Source organism: Oncorhynchus masou, chromosome 13 (genome assembly GCF_036934945.1).
Source record: "Oncorhynchus masou masou isolate Uvic2021 chromosome 13, UVic_Omas_1.1, whole genome shotgun sequence".
In the NCBI taxonomy this organism is placed as follows: Eukaryota; Metazoa; Chordata; class Actinopteri; order Salmoniformes; family Salmonidae; genus Oncorhynchus; species Oncorhynchus masou.
In genome coordinates, this window is record NC_088224.1 from 97,156,394 (window position 1) to 97,171,457 (window position 15,064).

The 15,064-nt window shown below is 43.8% G+C and overlaps 1 protein-coding gene across 1 annotated transcript in view; it reads left to right on the forward strand.

Annotated features, from left to right (window-relative positions):
* The window catches only part of pgr (progesterone receptor), a 50,450-nt gene that overhangs the window by 16,542 nt on the left and 18,844 nt on the right, over positions 1–15,064 (forward strand). The window contains exon 3 of the mRNA XM_064985433.1: positions 14,119–14,235. Coding sequence (XP_064841505.1) covers positions 14,119–14,235 — 117 coding nt within the window. The remainder of the gene's footprint in view (positions 1–14,118; positions 14,236–15,064) is intronic.

Genomic DNA, 15,064 nt, shown 5'->3' on the forward strand with positions numbered 1-15,064 from the left:
TGAGTATATCAGAATGTCATCAATATATACCACTACACCTTGCTCGTGCAGGTCCCTGAAAATCTCGTCTGCAAAAGCTTGGTAGACTGATGGCGCATTCATCAACCCGTACGGCATGACGAGGTGCTCATAGTGCCCTGAGGTGGTACTGAAAGCCGTCTAACACTCGTCTCCCTCTCAGATACGCACCAGATTGTAAGCGCCCCTGAGATCTAGTTTCGTGAAGAAGTGCGCCCCGTGCATTGACTCAATCACTGTGGCTATGAGTGGTAGCGGGTAACTATTCCTCACCGTGATCTGATTCAGACCCCGATAGTCAATACACGGATGCAGACCTCCCTCCTTCTTCATAAAGAAGAAACTGGAGAAGACGGGTGAAGTGGAGAACCAGGGATTCTGAGACATATGTCTCCATATCCTCCGTCTCCGCCTGTGAGAGGGGAAACACGTGACTCCTGGGAAGTGTAGTGTCTACCAGGAGATCTATCGCACAATCGCCCCGTTGATGAGGTGGAAATTGAGTCACCTTCTTTTTAGAGAAGGCGAGAGCCAAATCGGCATATTCAGGGGGAATGTGCACGGTGGAGAACTGGTCTGGACTCTCCACCGTAATAGCACCAACGGAAACCCCTAAACACCTTCCCTGAGCACTCTCGCGACCACCCCGTGAGAGTTCTCTGTGGCCAAGAAACAGTGGGGTTATGACAAGCTAACCAGCGTAGGCCCAGCACCACGGGAAATGCAGGAGTGTCAATAAGGGAAATACTATTTTTTTCCCGTGTGACCCCCCTGCGTCACCATGCCCAAAGGAGCGGTGGCCTCCCTAATCAACCCTGACCCTAATGGTCGACTATCTAAGGCGTGAACGGGGAAGGGCACAGGAACAAAGGGGGTCCCTAAACTATGAGCTAACGCTCTATCAATGAAATTCCCAGCCGCACCTGAATCTACGAGCGCCTTATGCTGGGAACGCGGGGAAAACTCAGGAAAAGTGACACACACAAACATATGTGCAACAGAGAACTCTGGGTGAGAATGGTGCCAGTTCACCTGGGGTGATGCCAGAGCACCCTGCCTGCTGCCTCGCTTCCCAGAGGAACCAACCCGGCACCGACCAGCAGTGTGACTTCTGCGGCCACAGATGGTGCACGAGCGGAAACCCCCTCTGGTCTCCCTGCGCACCGCCCCTCCCAGCTCCATGGGTATTTGAGAGGGGGTGCTGGAGGATGGAACCACTAGACCCCGATCTGGACGTCCGCGGGTAGCCAGCAGGTTGTCCAGCCGGATGGACAGTTCCACCAGCTGGTCAAACGTGTCTCTGCAGGCCAGCTCCAAACGGACGTCCAGACTGCAGCGGTAGTGGTCGATCAGGGCCCTGTTGTTCCATCCCGCGCCGGCAGCCAGGGTCCCCACTCCAGGGCAAACTCATGTCCTCGTCTCCTGCCTCAGATGGTAGAGGCGCTCACCTGCCGCTCTGCCCTCAGGTGGGTGGTCAAAGATTGCCCGGAAACGGCAGGTGAACTCCTCAAAATGGTCCAACGCTGCATCTTCCTCTCTCCACACGGCGTTGGCCCACTCCAGGGCTTTCCCGGTGAGGCACGAGACACCTTCTCACGGTCCGGTGGAGCCGGGTGGACCGTGGCCAGATAGAAGTGTAGTTGGAGGAAGACCCTGGCAGTAGGCAGCACTCACGTCGTACACTTGATACACACATGATCCTGGACGCGCTACTCCACCTCCATGGCCGGGTCCCTTCTCCTGCTGACTCCATAATAGGTCAGAGATTCTGTAATGTTGTGTGTGTAGGTGGCAGGGAAGTCAGGCGCAGGAGAGTAGTTTAACAGTCTTAATATGACTCCAAAACCAAAGTTACATAATAAATTAAAATGGGTACAAGAACCCGTCGTGCACCAATACATAATACACAAACATAAAAAACAAACAATCTCTGACAAGGACATGATGGAAAACAGAGGGTTAAATACACAACATGTAATTGATGGGATTGGAACCAGGTGTGAAGGAAGACAAGACAAAACCAATGGAAAATGAAAAATAGATCAGTGATGGCTAGAAGATCAGTGACGTCGACCGCCCGAACAAGGAGAGGGACCGACATCGGCGGAAGTTGTGACACGCTGCACTTGATGAATTTATGAAAATGCTTCTTCCGAATATTGCTAAACATGCACCTGTTAAGAAACTGACTGTTGGAACTGTTGAGGCTCCATGTTGGAATGGGTTGATGAATGGAAAAACTGTATGGTTGAAAGAGATGGGGGCAAAAGGACTGGCTAATAAGTCTGGCTGGACATCTGACTGGCTGACTTACTGCAAACTGAGAAATGATGTGACTAAACTCAAAAGATGAAGAAACTTTATTATGAAGGAAGATCAATGATGTAAAGTACTTTAAATGAAATTATGGGCAGAAAGACAAATTCAACTCCATCTTTCATCGAATCCGATGGCTTATTCATCACAACACCATTTGATGTTGCCAATTATTTGAATGATTATTTAATTGGCAATGTGGGCAAACTTAGGCAGGGAATGCCAACAACGAACAGTGAGCTATTGTATTCATACATAAAGAAACTAATAATGAAAGAAAAGCTTGGAAAGTGTAAGGTTAGTGTGGGAGAGGTGGAAAAATTGTTATCGATCAATAATGACAAGCTCTGTAAACAAATGAACAATAATAATAAGATTGTGGAGCTGTTAGATTTCAGTGCAGCCTTTGATATTATTGACCATTTTATTTTTATTTATTTTTATTTTTATTCTTATGTTATTTAAGTGTGCCTGACATTCTGATTTATTTATTTTATTTATCCGTTATTTTACCAAGTAAGTTGACTGAGAACTCATTCTCATTTACAGCAACGGCCTGGGGAATAGTTACAGGGGAGAGGAGGGGGGTGAATGAGCCAATTGTAAACTGGGGATGATTAGGTGACTGTAACCTGTTGTGTGCTATGGCTTTTCAACCTCTGCCATAATGTGGATTCAGAGCTACAGTTGAAATCGGAAGTTTACATACACTTCCTTAGGTTGGAGTCATTAAAACTTGTTTTTCAACCACTCCACAAATTTCTTATTAACAAACTATAGTTTTGGCAAGTCGGTTTGGACATCTACATAATTTCTCCCACAATTATTTACAGACAGATCATTTCACTTATAATTCACTGTATCACAATTCCAGTGGGTCAGAAGTTTACATGCACTAAGTTGACTGTGCCTTTAAACAGCTTGGAAAATTCCAGAAAATTATGTCATGGCTTTAGAAGCTCTGACAGGTTAATTGACATAATTTGAGTAATTTGGAGGTGTACCTGTGGATGTATTTCAAGGCCTAACTTCAAGCTCAGTGTCTCTTTGCTTGACATCATGGGAAAATCAAAAGAAATCAGCCAAGACCTCAGAAAAAAATGGTAGACCTCCACAAGTCTGGTTCATCCTTGGGAGCAATTTCCAAACACCTGAAGGTACCACGTTCATCTGTACAAACAATAGTATGCAATTATAAACACCATGAGACCACACAGTCATCATACCGCTCAGGAAGGAGACGTGTTCTGTCTCCTAGAGATGAACGTACTTTGGTGCGAAAAATGCAAATCAATCCCAGAACAACAGTAAAGGACCTTGTGAAGATGCTGGAGGAAACGGGTACAAAAGTATCTATATCCACAGTAAAACAAGTCCTATATCGACATAACCTGAAAGGCCGCTCAGCAAGGAAGAAGCCACTGCTCCAAAACCTCCATAAAAAAGCCAGACTACGGTTTGCAACTGCACATAGGGACAAAGATTGTTCTTTTTTGGAGAAATGTCCTCTGGTCTGATGAAACAAAAATAGAACTGTTTGGCCATAATGACCATCGTTATGTTTGGAGGAAAAAGGGGGAGGCTTGCAAGCCGAAGAACACCATCCCAACCGTGAAGCACGGGGGTGGCAGCATCATGTTGTGGGGGTGCTTTGCTGTAGGAGGGACTGGTGCACTTCACATAATAGATGGCAGCATGAGGCAGGAACATTATGTGGATATATTGAAGCAACATCTCAAGACGTCAGTCAGGAAGTTAAAGCTTGGTCGCAAATAAGTCTTCTAAATGGACAATGACCCCAAGCACACTTCCAAAGTTGTGGCTTAAGGACAACAAAGTGAAGGTATTGGAGTAGCCGTCACAAAGCCCTGACCTCAATCACATAGAAAATTTGTGGGCAGAACTGAAAAATTGTGTGCAAGCAAGGAGGCCTACAAACCTGACTCAGTTACACCAGCTCTGTCAGGAGGAATGGGCCAAAATTCACCCAACTTATTGTGGGAAGCTTGTGGAAGGCTACCCGACACGTTTTACCCAAGTGAAACAATTTAAAGGCAAAGCTACCAAATACTAATTGAGTGTATATTAACTTCTGACCCACTGGGAATAAATCATTCTCTCTACTATTATTATATTATTTCACATTCTTAAAATAAAGTGGTGATCCTAACTGGCCTTAAACAGGGATTTTTTTTACTAGGATTAAATGCCAGGAATTTTGAAAAACTGAGTTTAAAATGTATTTGGCTAAGGTGTATGTAAACTTCTGACTTCAACTGTAAGGAGCTTTGTCCTTTTTAAATGTGTGTAGTTCTGTCCTTGAGCTGTTCTTGTCTAATGATGTATTATGTCATTCTGTATTATGTGTCATGTTCTGTGTGGAACCCCAGGAAGAGTAGCTGCTGCTTCTGCAACAGCTAACAGCGATGCTAATAAAATACCCCCCCCCCCCTAAAAAATATCACTCTCAGTCTGACCATGGAATTGTCACTCTTAGTCAAACCTCAGTCATGTCACTCTTAGTCTGACCATGGTCATGTCTCTAATTCTGACTATGGCCATTTCACTCAGTCTGACTATAGTCATGTCTCTCAGTCTGACCATGGTCATGTTACTCAGTCTAACCATGAACATTTCACTCTCATCCTGACCATGGTCATTTCACTAAGGGGGGTAAGGCAATAAATAGGCCATGGTGGCGAAGTAATTACAATATAGCAATTGGTCTCTCACCGTGATTGGAGTGATTGATGTGCAGAAGATGAATGTGCAATTAGAGATACTGGGGTGCAAAGGAGCAAGATAAATAAATAAATAAATACAGTATGGGGATGAGATAGATAGATGGGCTGTTTACAGATGGGCTATGCACAGGTGCAGTGACCAAATTAGGAATTGGCTTTGGGGGTGACCAGTGAGATATACTGTACCTGCTAGAGCGCGTGCTACGAGTGGGTGCTGCTATGGTGACCAGTGAGCTGAGATAAGGCAGGGCTTTACCTAGCAAAGACTTGTAGATGACCTGTAGCCAGTGGGTTTGGTAATGAGTATGAAGCGATGGCCAGCCAACGAGAGTGTACAGTTCGCAGTGGTGGATAGTGTATGGGGCTTTGGTGACAAAACGGATGGCACTATGATAGACTGCATCCAATTTTTTTGAGTAGAGTGTTGGAGGCTATTCCATAGATGACATCGCCGAAGTCGAGGATCGGTAGGATGGTCAGTTTTAAGAGGGTATGTTTGGCAGCATGAGTGAAGGATGCTTTGTTGCGATATACAGTGCCTTGCGAAAGTATTCGGCCCCCTTGAACTTTGCGACCTTTTGTCACATTTGCTTCGGTGGTAGCCCAGGAGCCCTAGCTGGGCTAGCTTTAGGCTAATTGGTGCTTGCTCTGGGATGGAAACGCGAGCCAGGAGTAGTCACCCGGGATTGTGGTTAGCTAGTTGCGAAGATCCAGATGAAAGGGTTCAGAGTTTGCGGTAGGAATCCGGGGATATGGAGAGAAATAGGTCCGTTAGGCTCTGGTTTGAGTCATGTTGTACGAACTGACGAGATCTTTCCGAGCTAAAGGTTAGCTGATGACCGCTAGCAGTGGTTTGCTGACTGATAGCTGGTAGGTAGTTAGCTGACTAGCTTCAGTTGAAGGATTCCAGATCTGAAGTAAATATAAATACTTTAGAAAAAAGCAGATCCACGCCACATTGGGTGAGGCAGGTTGCAGGAGAGGATTTAGAAGTTGAGGTTTAAGAAAATATTGAAAAAAGATATGTGAAGAAAAATATATAAAAAATATATATACAAGGGACACAACAGGACAAAGACAAAGACGTCTGACTGCTATGCCATCTTGGAATCTCCGTCTGACCATGGTCATGTCCCTCAGTCTGACCAGATCATGTCACTAAGTCTGACCATGGTCAATTCACTAAGTCTGACCATAGTCATTTCACTCAGTCTGACCATGGTCAATTCACTAAGTCTGACCATGGTCATTTCACAAAGTCTGACCATAGTCATTTCACTCAGTCTGACCATGGTCATGTCTATAAATCTGACCATGGGCATGTCACGCTCAGTCTGACCATGGCCATATTACTTAAGGTGACCATTGTCATTTCACTCAGTCTGACCATGGTTTTGTCATTCAGTCTGACTATGGTCATGATAATCAGTCTGGCCATTGTCATGTCACTCTCAATATGACCATGGTCATGTCACCCTCATTCTGACCATGGTCTCACTCAATCTGTACATGTTCATGTCCCTCAGTCAGACCAGGTCATGTCACTAAGTCTGACCATGGTCATGTCTATAAATCTAACCATGGGCATGTCACTCAATCTGACTGTTGTCATGTCGCTCTCAGTCTGACCATGGTAATGTCACTCTGTCTGACCTTGAACATATCTCTCAGTCTGACCTTGGACATGTCACTCAGTCTGACCATGGTCATTTCACTCAGTCTGACCATGGTTTTGTCATTCAGTCTAACCATGGTCATGTCTCTCAGTCTGACTATAGTCATGTCTCTCAGTCTGACCATGGTTTTGTCATTCAGTCTAACTATGGTCGTGATTATCAGTCTGACCATTGTCATGTCTATAAATCTGACCATGGGCATGTCACTCTCAGTCTAACCATTGTCATGTCAGTCAATGTGACCATAGTTATGTCACTCAATATGACCATGGTCATGTCACCCTCAGTCTGACCATGGACTTGTCACTCAGTCAGACCATGGTCATCTCGCTTAGTCTGACCTTGGTCATGTTACTCTCAGTCTGACCATGGTCATGTTACTCAGTCTGACAAAGGTAATTTTACACTAGGTCTGAGAATGGTCATGTTACTCTCAGTCTGATCTTGGTCATGTCTCTCTGTCAGACCAGGTCATGCAACTAAGTCTGACCATGGTCATCTCTCTCAGACTGACCATGGCATTGTCCCTCAGTCTGATCATGGTCATCTCACTCAATATGTCCATGGTGATGTCACTCTCAGTCTGACCTTGTTCATATCACTCAATCTGACCATGGTCATGTCAGTCAGTCTAACCATGGTCATGTCTATAAATCTGACCATGGGCATGTCACGCTCAGTCTGACCATGGCCATGTTACTTAAGGTGACCATTGTCATTTCACTCAGTCTGACCATGGTTTTGACATTCAGTCTGACTATGGTCATGATAATCAGTATGACCTTGGACATGTCACTCAGCCCGACCATGGTCATTTCACTCAGTCTGACCATGGTTTTGACATTCAGTCTGACTATGGTCATGACAATCTGTCTGGCCATTGTCATGTCACTCTCAATATGACCATGGTCATGTCACCCTCATTCTGACCATGGTCTTATCACTCAATCTGTACATGTCCCTCAGTCAGACCAGGTCATGTCACTAAGTCTGACCATGGTCATGTCTCTCAGTCTGACCTTGGACATGTCTCTCAGTCTGACCATGGTCATGTCTCTCAGTCTGACTATGGTCATGTCTCTCAGTCTGACTATAGTCATGTCTCTCAGTCTGACTATGGTCATGTCTCTCAGTCTGACTATGGTCATGTCTCTCAGTCTGACTATAGTCATGTCTCTCAGTCTGACTATGGTCATGTCTCTCAGTCTGACTATAGTCATGTCTCTCAGTCTGACTATGGTCATGTCTCTCAGTCTGACTATGGTCATGTCTCTCAGTCTGACCATGGTCATGTCTCTCAGTCTGACTATGGTCATGTCTCTCAGTCTGACCATGGTCATGTCTCTCAGTCTGACTATGGTCATGTCTCTCAGTCTGACTATGGTCATGTCTCTCAGTCTGACCATGGTCATGTCTCTCAGTCTGACTATGGTCATGTCTCTCAGTCTGACTATGGTCATGTCTCTCAGTCTGACCATGGTCATGTCTCTCAGTCTGACTATAGTCATGTCTCTCAGTCTGACTATGGTCATGTCTCTCAGTCTGACTATAGTCATGTCTCTCAGTCTGACTATGGTCATGTCTCTCAGTCTGACCATGGTCATGTCTCTCAGTCTGACTATGGTCATGTCTCTCAGTCTGACTATAGTCATGTCTCTCTGTCTGACTATGGTCATGTCTCTCAGTCTGACTATGGTCATGTCTCTCAGTCTGACTATGGTCATGTCTCTCAGTCTGACTATGGTCATGTCTCTCAGTCTGACCATGGTCATGTCTCTCAGTCTGACTATAGTCATGTCTCTCAGTCTGACTATGGTCATGTCTCTCAGTCTGACCATGGTCATGTCTCTCAGTCTGACTATGGTCATGTCTCTCAGTCTGACTATGGTCATGTCTCTCAGTCTGACCATGGTCATGTCTCTCAGTCTGACTATGGTCATGTCTCTCAGTCTGACTATGGTCATGTCTCTCAGTCTGACCATGGTCATGTCTCTCAGTCTGACTATGGTCATGTCTCTCAGTCTGACTATGGTCATGTCTCTCAGTCTGACTATGGTCATGTCTCTCAGTCTGACTATGGTCATGTCTCTCAGTCTGACTATAGTCATGTCTCTCAGTCTGACTATGGTCATGTCTCTCAGTCTGACTATGGTCATGTCTCTCAGTCTGACTATAGTCATGTCTCTCAGTCTGACTATGGTCATGTCTCTCAGTCTGACCACGGTCATGTCTCTCAGTCTGACTATGGTCATGTCTCTCAGTCTGACTATAGTCATGTCTCTCAGTCTGACCATGGTCATGTCTCTCAGTCTGACTATGGTCATGTCTCTCAGTCTGACTATGGTCATGTCTCTCAGTCTGACTATGGTCATGTCTCTCAGTCTGACTATGGTCATGTCTCTCAGTCTGACTATGGTCATGTCTCTCAGTCTGACTATAGTCATGTCTCTCAGTCTGACCACGGTCATGTCTCTCAGTCTGACTATGGTCATGTCTCTCAGTCTGACTATGGTCATGTCTCTCAGTCTGACTATAGTCATGTCTCTCAGTCTGACCATGGTCATGTCTCTCAGTCTGACTATGGTCATGTCTCTCAGTCTGACTATGGTCATGTCTCTCAGTCTGACTATGGTCATGTCTCTCAGTCTGACTATGGTCATGTCTCTCAGTCTGACTATGGTCATGTCTCTCAGTCTGACTATAGTCATGTCTCTCAGTCTGACCATGGTCATGTCTCTCAGTCTGACTATGGTCATGTCTCTCAGTCTGACTATGGTCATGTCTCTCAGTCTGACTATGGTCATGTCTCTCAGTCTGACTATGGTCATGTCTCTCAGTCTGACTATGGTCATGTCTCTCAGTCTGACTATGGTCATGTCTCTCAGTCTGACTATGGTCATGTCTCTCAGTCTGACTATGGTCATGTCTCTCAGTCTGACCATGGTCATGTCTCTCAGTCTGACTATGGTCATGTCTCTCAGTCTGACTATGGTCATGTCTCTCAGTCTGACTATGGTCATGTCTCTCAGTCTGACTATGGTCATGTCTCTCAGTCTGACTATGGTCATGTCTCTCAGTCTGACTATAGTCATGTCTCTCAGTCTGACCACGGTCATGTCTCTCAGTCTGACCATGGTCTTATAACTCAGTCTGACCATAGTCATTTTACCCTAGGTCTTAGAATGGTCATGTAACTCTCCATCTTACCATGGTAATGTCACTCAGTCTGACCATGGTCATGTCTCTCTTTCTGACCATGGCCATGTCTCTCTTTCTGACCATGGCCATGTCTCTCTTTCTGACCATGGCCATGTCTCTCTCTTTCTGACCATGGTCATGTCTCTTTCTGACCATGGCCATGTCTCGCTTTCTGACCATGGCCATGTCTCTCTTTCTGACCATGGCCATGTCTCTCTCTTTCTGACCATGGCCATGTCTCTCTCTTTCTGACCATGGCCATGTCACTCTCTTTCTGACCATGGTCATGTCTCTTTCTGTCCATGGCCATGTCTCTCTTTCTGACCATGGCCATGTCTCTCTTTCTGACCATGGCCATGTCTCTCTCTTTCTGACCATGGCCATGTCTCTCTCTTTCTGACCATGGCCATGTCTCTCTCTTTCTGACCATGGCCATGTCTCTCTTTCTGACCATGGTCATGTCTCTTTCTGACCATGGCCATGTCTCTCTTTCTGACCATGGCCATGTCTCTCTTTCTGACCATGGCCATGTCTCTCTCTTTCTGACCATAGCCATGTCTCTCTCTTTCTGACCATGGCCATGTCTCTCTTTCTGACCATGGTCATGTCTCTTTCTGACCATGGCCATGTCTCTCTCTTTCTGACCATGGCCATGTCTCTCTCTTTCTGACCATGGCCATGTCTCTCTTTCTGACCATGGTCATGTCTCTCTTTCTGACCATTATCATGTAATTCAGTCTGAACATGGTCATGTTACTCAATCTGACCATCATCATGTAATTCAGTCTGACCATGGTCATGTCACTTTAAGTCTGAATATGGTCATGGATCTCTCACTCTGACCCTGGTCATGGATCTCTCACTCTGACCCTGGTCATGGATCTCTCACTCTGACCCTGGTCAAGGATCTCACACTCTGACCCTGGTTGTGAATCTCTCACTCTGACCCTGGTTGTGAATCTCTCACTCTGACCCTGGTTAGGATCTCTCTCTCTCTCTGCCAATGGTCATGTCAATCAGTTTGATCATGGTAATGTCACTCTGTCTGAAAATGGTTATGTCAATCAGTTTGATCATGGTAATGTCACTCTGTCTGAAAATGGTTATGTCACTCAGTTTGATCATGGGAATTAGAACTTTCTTTCTGCCCATGGTCATGTCACTAAGTCTGACGATAGTCATTTCACTCGATCTGACCCTGGTCATTTTCATTCAGTCTGACCATGGTCATGTCTCTCTGCTCTTTTTTTGTGTTCTTTTTCCATCTCTCGCAGACACTCAATTTCTCTCTCTCCATCTCTTTCAGACACTAAATTGCTCTCTCTGCCTTTCACTCCCTCAATTTCTCGTTCTTTATCTCTCTCTCTGCCTTTCACTCCCCCCATTTCTCATTCTTTATCTCTCTCCCTGCCTTTCACCCCCCCTCTCTCGCTCTCAAAAACTCTTCTCAATCTTTTTTTTTTTTTTTTTTACCTTTATTTAACCAGGCAAGTCAGTTAAGAACAAATTCTTATTTTCAATGACGGCCTGGGAACAGTGGGTTAACTGCCTGTTCAAGGGCAGAACGACAGATTTGTACCTTGTCAGCTCGGGGGTTTGAACTCACAACCTTTCGGTTACTAGTCCAACGCTCTAACCACTAGGCTACCCTGCCGCCCCTCTTCAGAGTACAATACCCATCTCCAATAGACACTATTTCAGAGATCCGAGTAGAACCCATCTCAATTAAACACTATTACAGAGAGCCGAGTAGAACCCATCTTCATTAGACAATATTACCCAGAGCCTTAGAGAACCCATCTCCATTAGACAATATTACTGAGAGCCTTAGAGAACCCATCTCCATTAGACAATATTACTGAGAGCCTTAGAGAACCCATCTCCATTAGACAATATTACTGAGAGCCTTAGAGAACCCATCTCCATTAGACAATAATACACAGAGCCTTAGAGAACCCATCTCCATTAGACAATATTACTGAGAGCCTTAGAGAACCCATCTCCATTAGACAATATTACTGAGAGCCTTAGAGAACCCATCTCCATTAGACAATAATACACAAAGCCTTAGAGAACCCATCTCCATTAGACAATAATACACAGAGCCTTAGAGAACCCATCTCCATTAGACAATAATACACAGAGCCTTAGAGAACCCTTCTCCATTAGACAATATTACTGAGAGCCGTAGAGAACCCATCTCCATTAGACAATATTACTGAGAGCCTTAGAGAACCCATCTCCATTAGACAATATTACTGAGAGCCTTAGAGAACCCATCTCCATTAGACAATATTACTGAGAGCCTTAGAGAACCCATCTCCATTAGACAATAATACACAGAGCCTTAGAGAACCCATCTCCATTAGACAATATTACTGAGAGCCTTAGAGAACCCATCTCCATTAGACAATAATACACAGAGCCTTAGAGAACCCATCTCCATTAGACAATATTACTGAGAGCCTTAGAGAACCCATCTCCATTATACAATATTACTGAAAGCCTTAGAGAACCCTTCTCCATTAGACAATATTACTGAAAGCCTAAGAGAACCCCTCTCCATTAGACAATATTACTGAGAGCCTTAGAGAACCCATCTCCATTAGACAATAATACACAAAGCCTTAGAGAACCCATCTCCATTAGACAATAATACACAGAGCCTTAGAGAACCCATCTCCATTAGACAATAATACACAGAGCCTTAGAGAACCCATCTCCATTAGACAATATTACTGAGAGCCTTAGAGAACCCATCTCCATTAGACAATATTACTGAGAGCCTTAGAGAACCCATCTCCATTAGACAATATTACTGAGAGCTGTAGAGAACCCATCTCCATTAGACAATATTACTGAGAGCTGTAGAGAACCCATCTCCATTAGACAATATTACTGAGAGCCTTAGAGAACCCATCTCCATTAGATAATAATACACAGAGCCTTAGAGAACCCATCTCCATTAGATAATAATACACAGAGCCTTAGAGAACCCATCTCCATTAGACAATATTACTGAGAGCCTTAGAGAACCCATCTCCATTATACAATATTACTGAAAGCCTTAGAGAACCCATCTCCATTAGACAATATTACTGAGAGCCTTAGAGAACCCATCTCCATTATACAATATTACTGAAAGCCTTAGAGAACCCATCTCCATTAGACAATATTACTGAGAGCCTTAGAGAACCCATCTCCATTATACAATATTACTGAGAGCCTTAGAGAACCCATCTCCATTAGACAATATTACTGAGAGCCTTAGAGAACCCATCTCCATTATACAATATTACTGAGAGCCTTAGAGAACCCTCTCCATTAGACAATATTACTGAGAGCCTTAGAGAACCCATCTCCATTATACAATATTACTGAGAGCCTTAGAGAACCCATCTCCATTAGACAATATTACTGAGAGCCTTAGAGAACCCATCTCCATTAGACAATATTACTGAGAGCCTTAGAGAACCCCTCTCCATTAGACAATATTACTGAGAGCCTTAGAGAACCCATCTCCATTATACAATATTACTGAGAGCCTTAGAGAACCCATCTCCATTAGACAATAATACACAGAGCCTTAGAGAACCCATCTCCATTATACAATATTACTGAAAGCCTTAGAGAACCCATCTCCATTAGACAATATTACTGAGAGCCTTAGAGAACCCATCTCCATTATACAATATTACTGAGAGCCTTAGAGAACCCATCTCCATTAGACAATATTACTGAGAGCCTTAGAGAACCCATCTCCATTATACAATATTACTGAGAGCCTTAGAGAACCCCTCTCCATTAGACAATATTACTGAGAGCCTTAGAGAACCCATCTCCATTATACAATATTACTGAGAGCCTTAGAGAACCCATCTCCATTAGACAATAATACACAGAGCCTTAGAGAACCCATCTCCATTATACAATATTACTGAGAGCCTTAGAGAACCCCTCTCCATTAGACAATATTACTGAGAGCCTTAGAGAACCCATCTCCATTAGACAATAATACACAGAGCCTTAGAGAACCCATCTCCATTAGACAATATTACTGAGAGCCTTAGAGAACCCACCTCTCTCTGAGATGATTGCCTTTGAAAAGTAATTCTAAAAACACACTTTAAACCACATTAGCTGTATTCTGTGCTTCTATTCAACAGGACATCATAATTATCTCTGTGCCGGTCGAAATGACTGCATCGTGGATAAGATACGGAGGAAGAATTGCCCTGCGTGTCGCCTGAGGAAGTGCTACCAAGCTGGGATGATGCTCGGAGGTACCTTTGTGGTCATGTCTCTCTGTCTTCCTCTTCTACTAAATGAATGCCCTCCTCACCAATTATCTAGAGAACATCACATTAAAGGGGTTACAAATGAACACTCTCTCATCTCAAGCAGGAGTCACACCCTTTAAATGATAATTTCCAGTCAAGGAGAAATGTTGAAATGGCCTTTCAGATAACACGTCGAGACCAAACAAAATCATCACACCCTGTCATTACTATCTGAAATGTTCTTTCCCTTAGGATATTACCTTTTGGATGTTTAATGAACTACAGATGTAGGATCTTAATTTGATCACCCTGTTGCAGGAGAACTTTCCCGCAATGCATGACATTTTAAACTTGTAGTGTATTTGTAGTTTAAAATGGCTTCTGAAGTTTGTAATTTCCACTTTGAATGTTCAGGCTTGATTTTCCCTTAATGGAAAATGTATTAACTCCTACAAAAATGTAAATGAATTATAAACTACATAATAATTCACATTTCCTGTTGCTGCAGGATTATCTTCCTGCTGTAGCAAATTTGGCTCAAATTAAGATCCTACATCTGTATGGTAAAAACAGTTTATTCAAAAACTAAAGTGCTCTTGTAATAGCCTCTGTCTGACCTTTTATTTGAAACATTTTATGTGTCATGGGTTACTGAGGAGGAGGTGTTATATTACGGGTGTCTAATCAGTAAACCGTTCAAGGCCGTACCAGTCATCTAAAATTACAACTTAGAGAAAAATAAATGCATTACAGTAATTATTTAGTAGCCTTTTTTTTATCCAGACAAACTAAACCTGAAAACAATATTCTTTAAAAAATGTTTTTATATCTT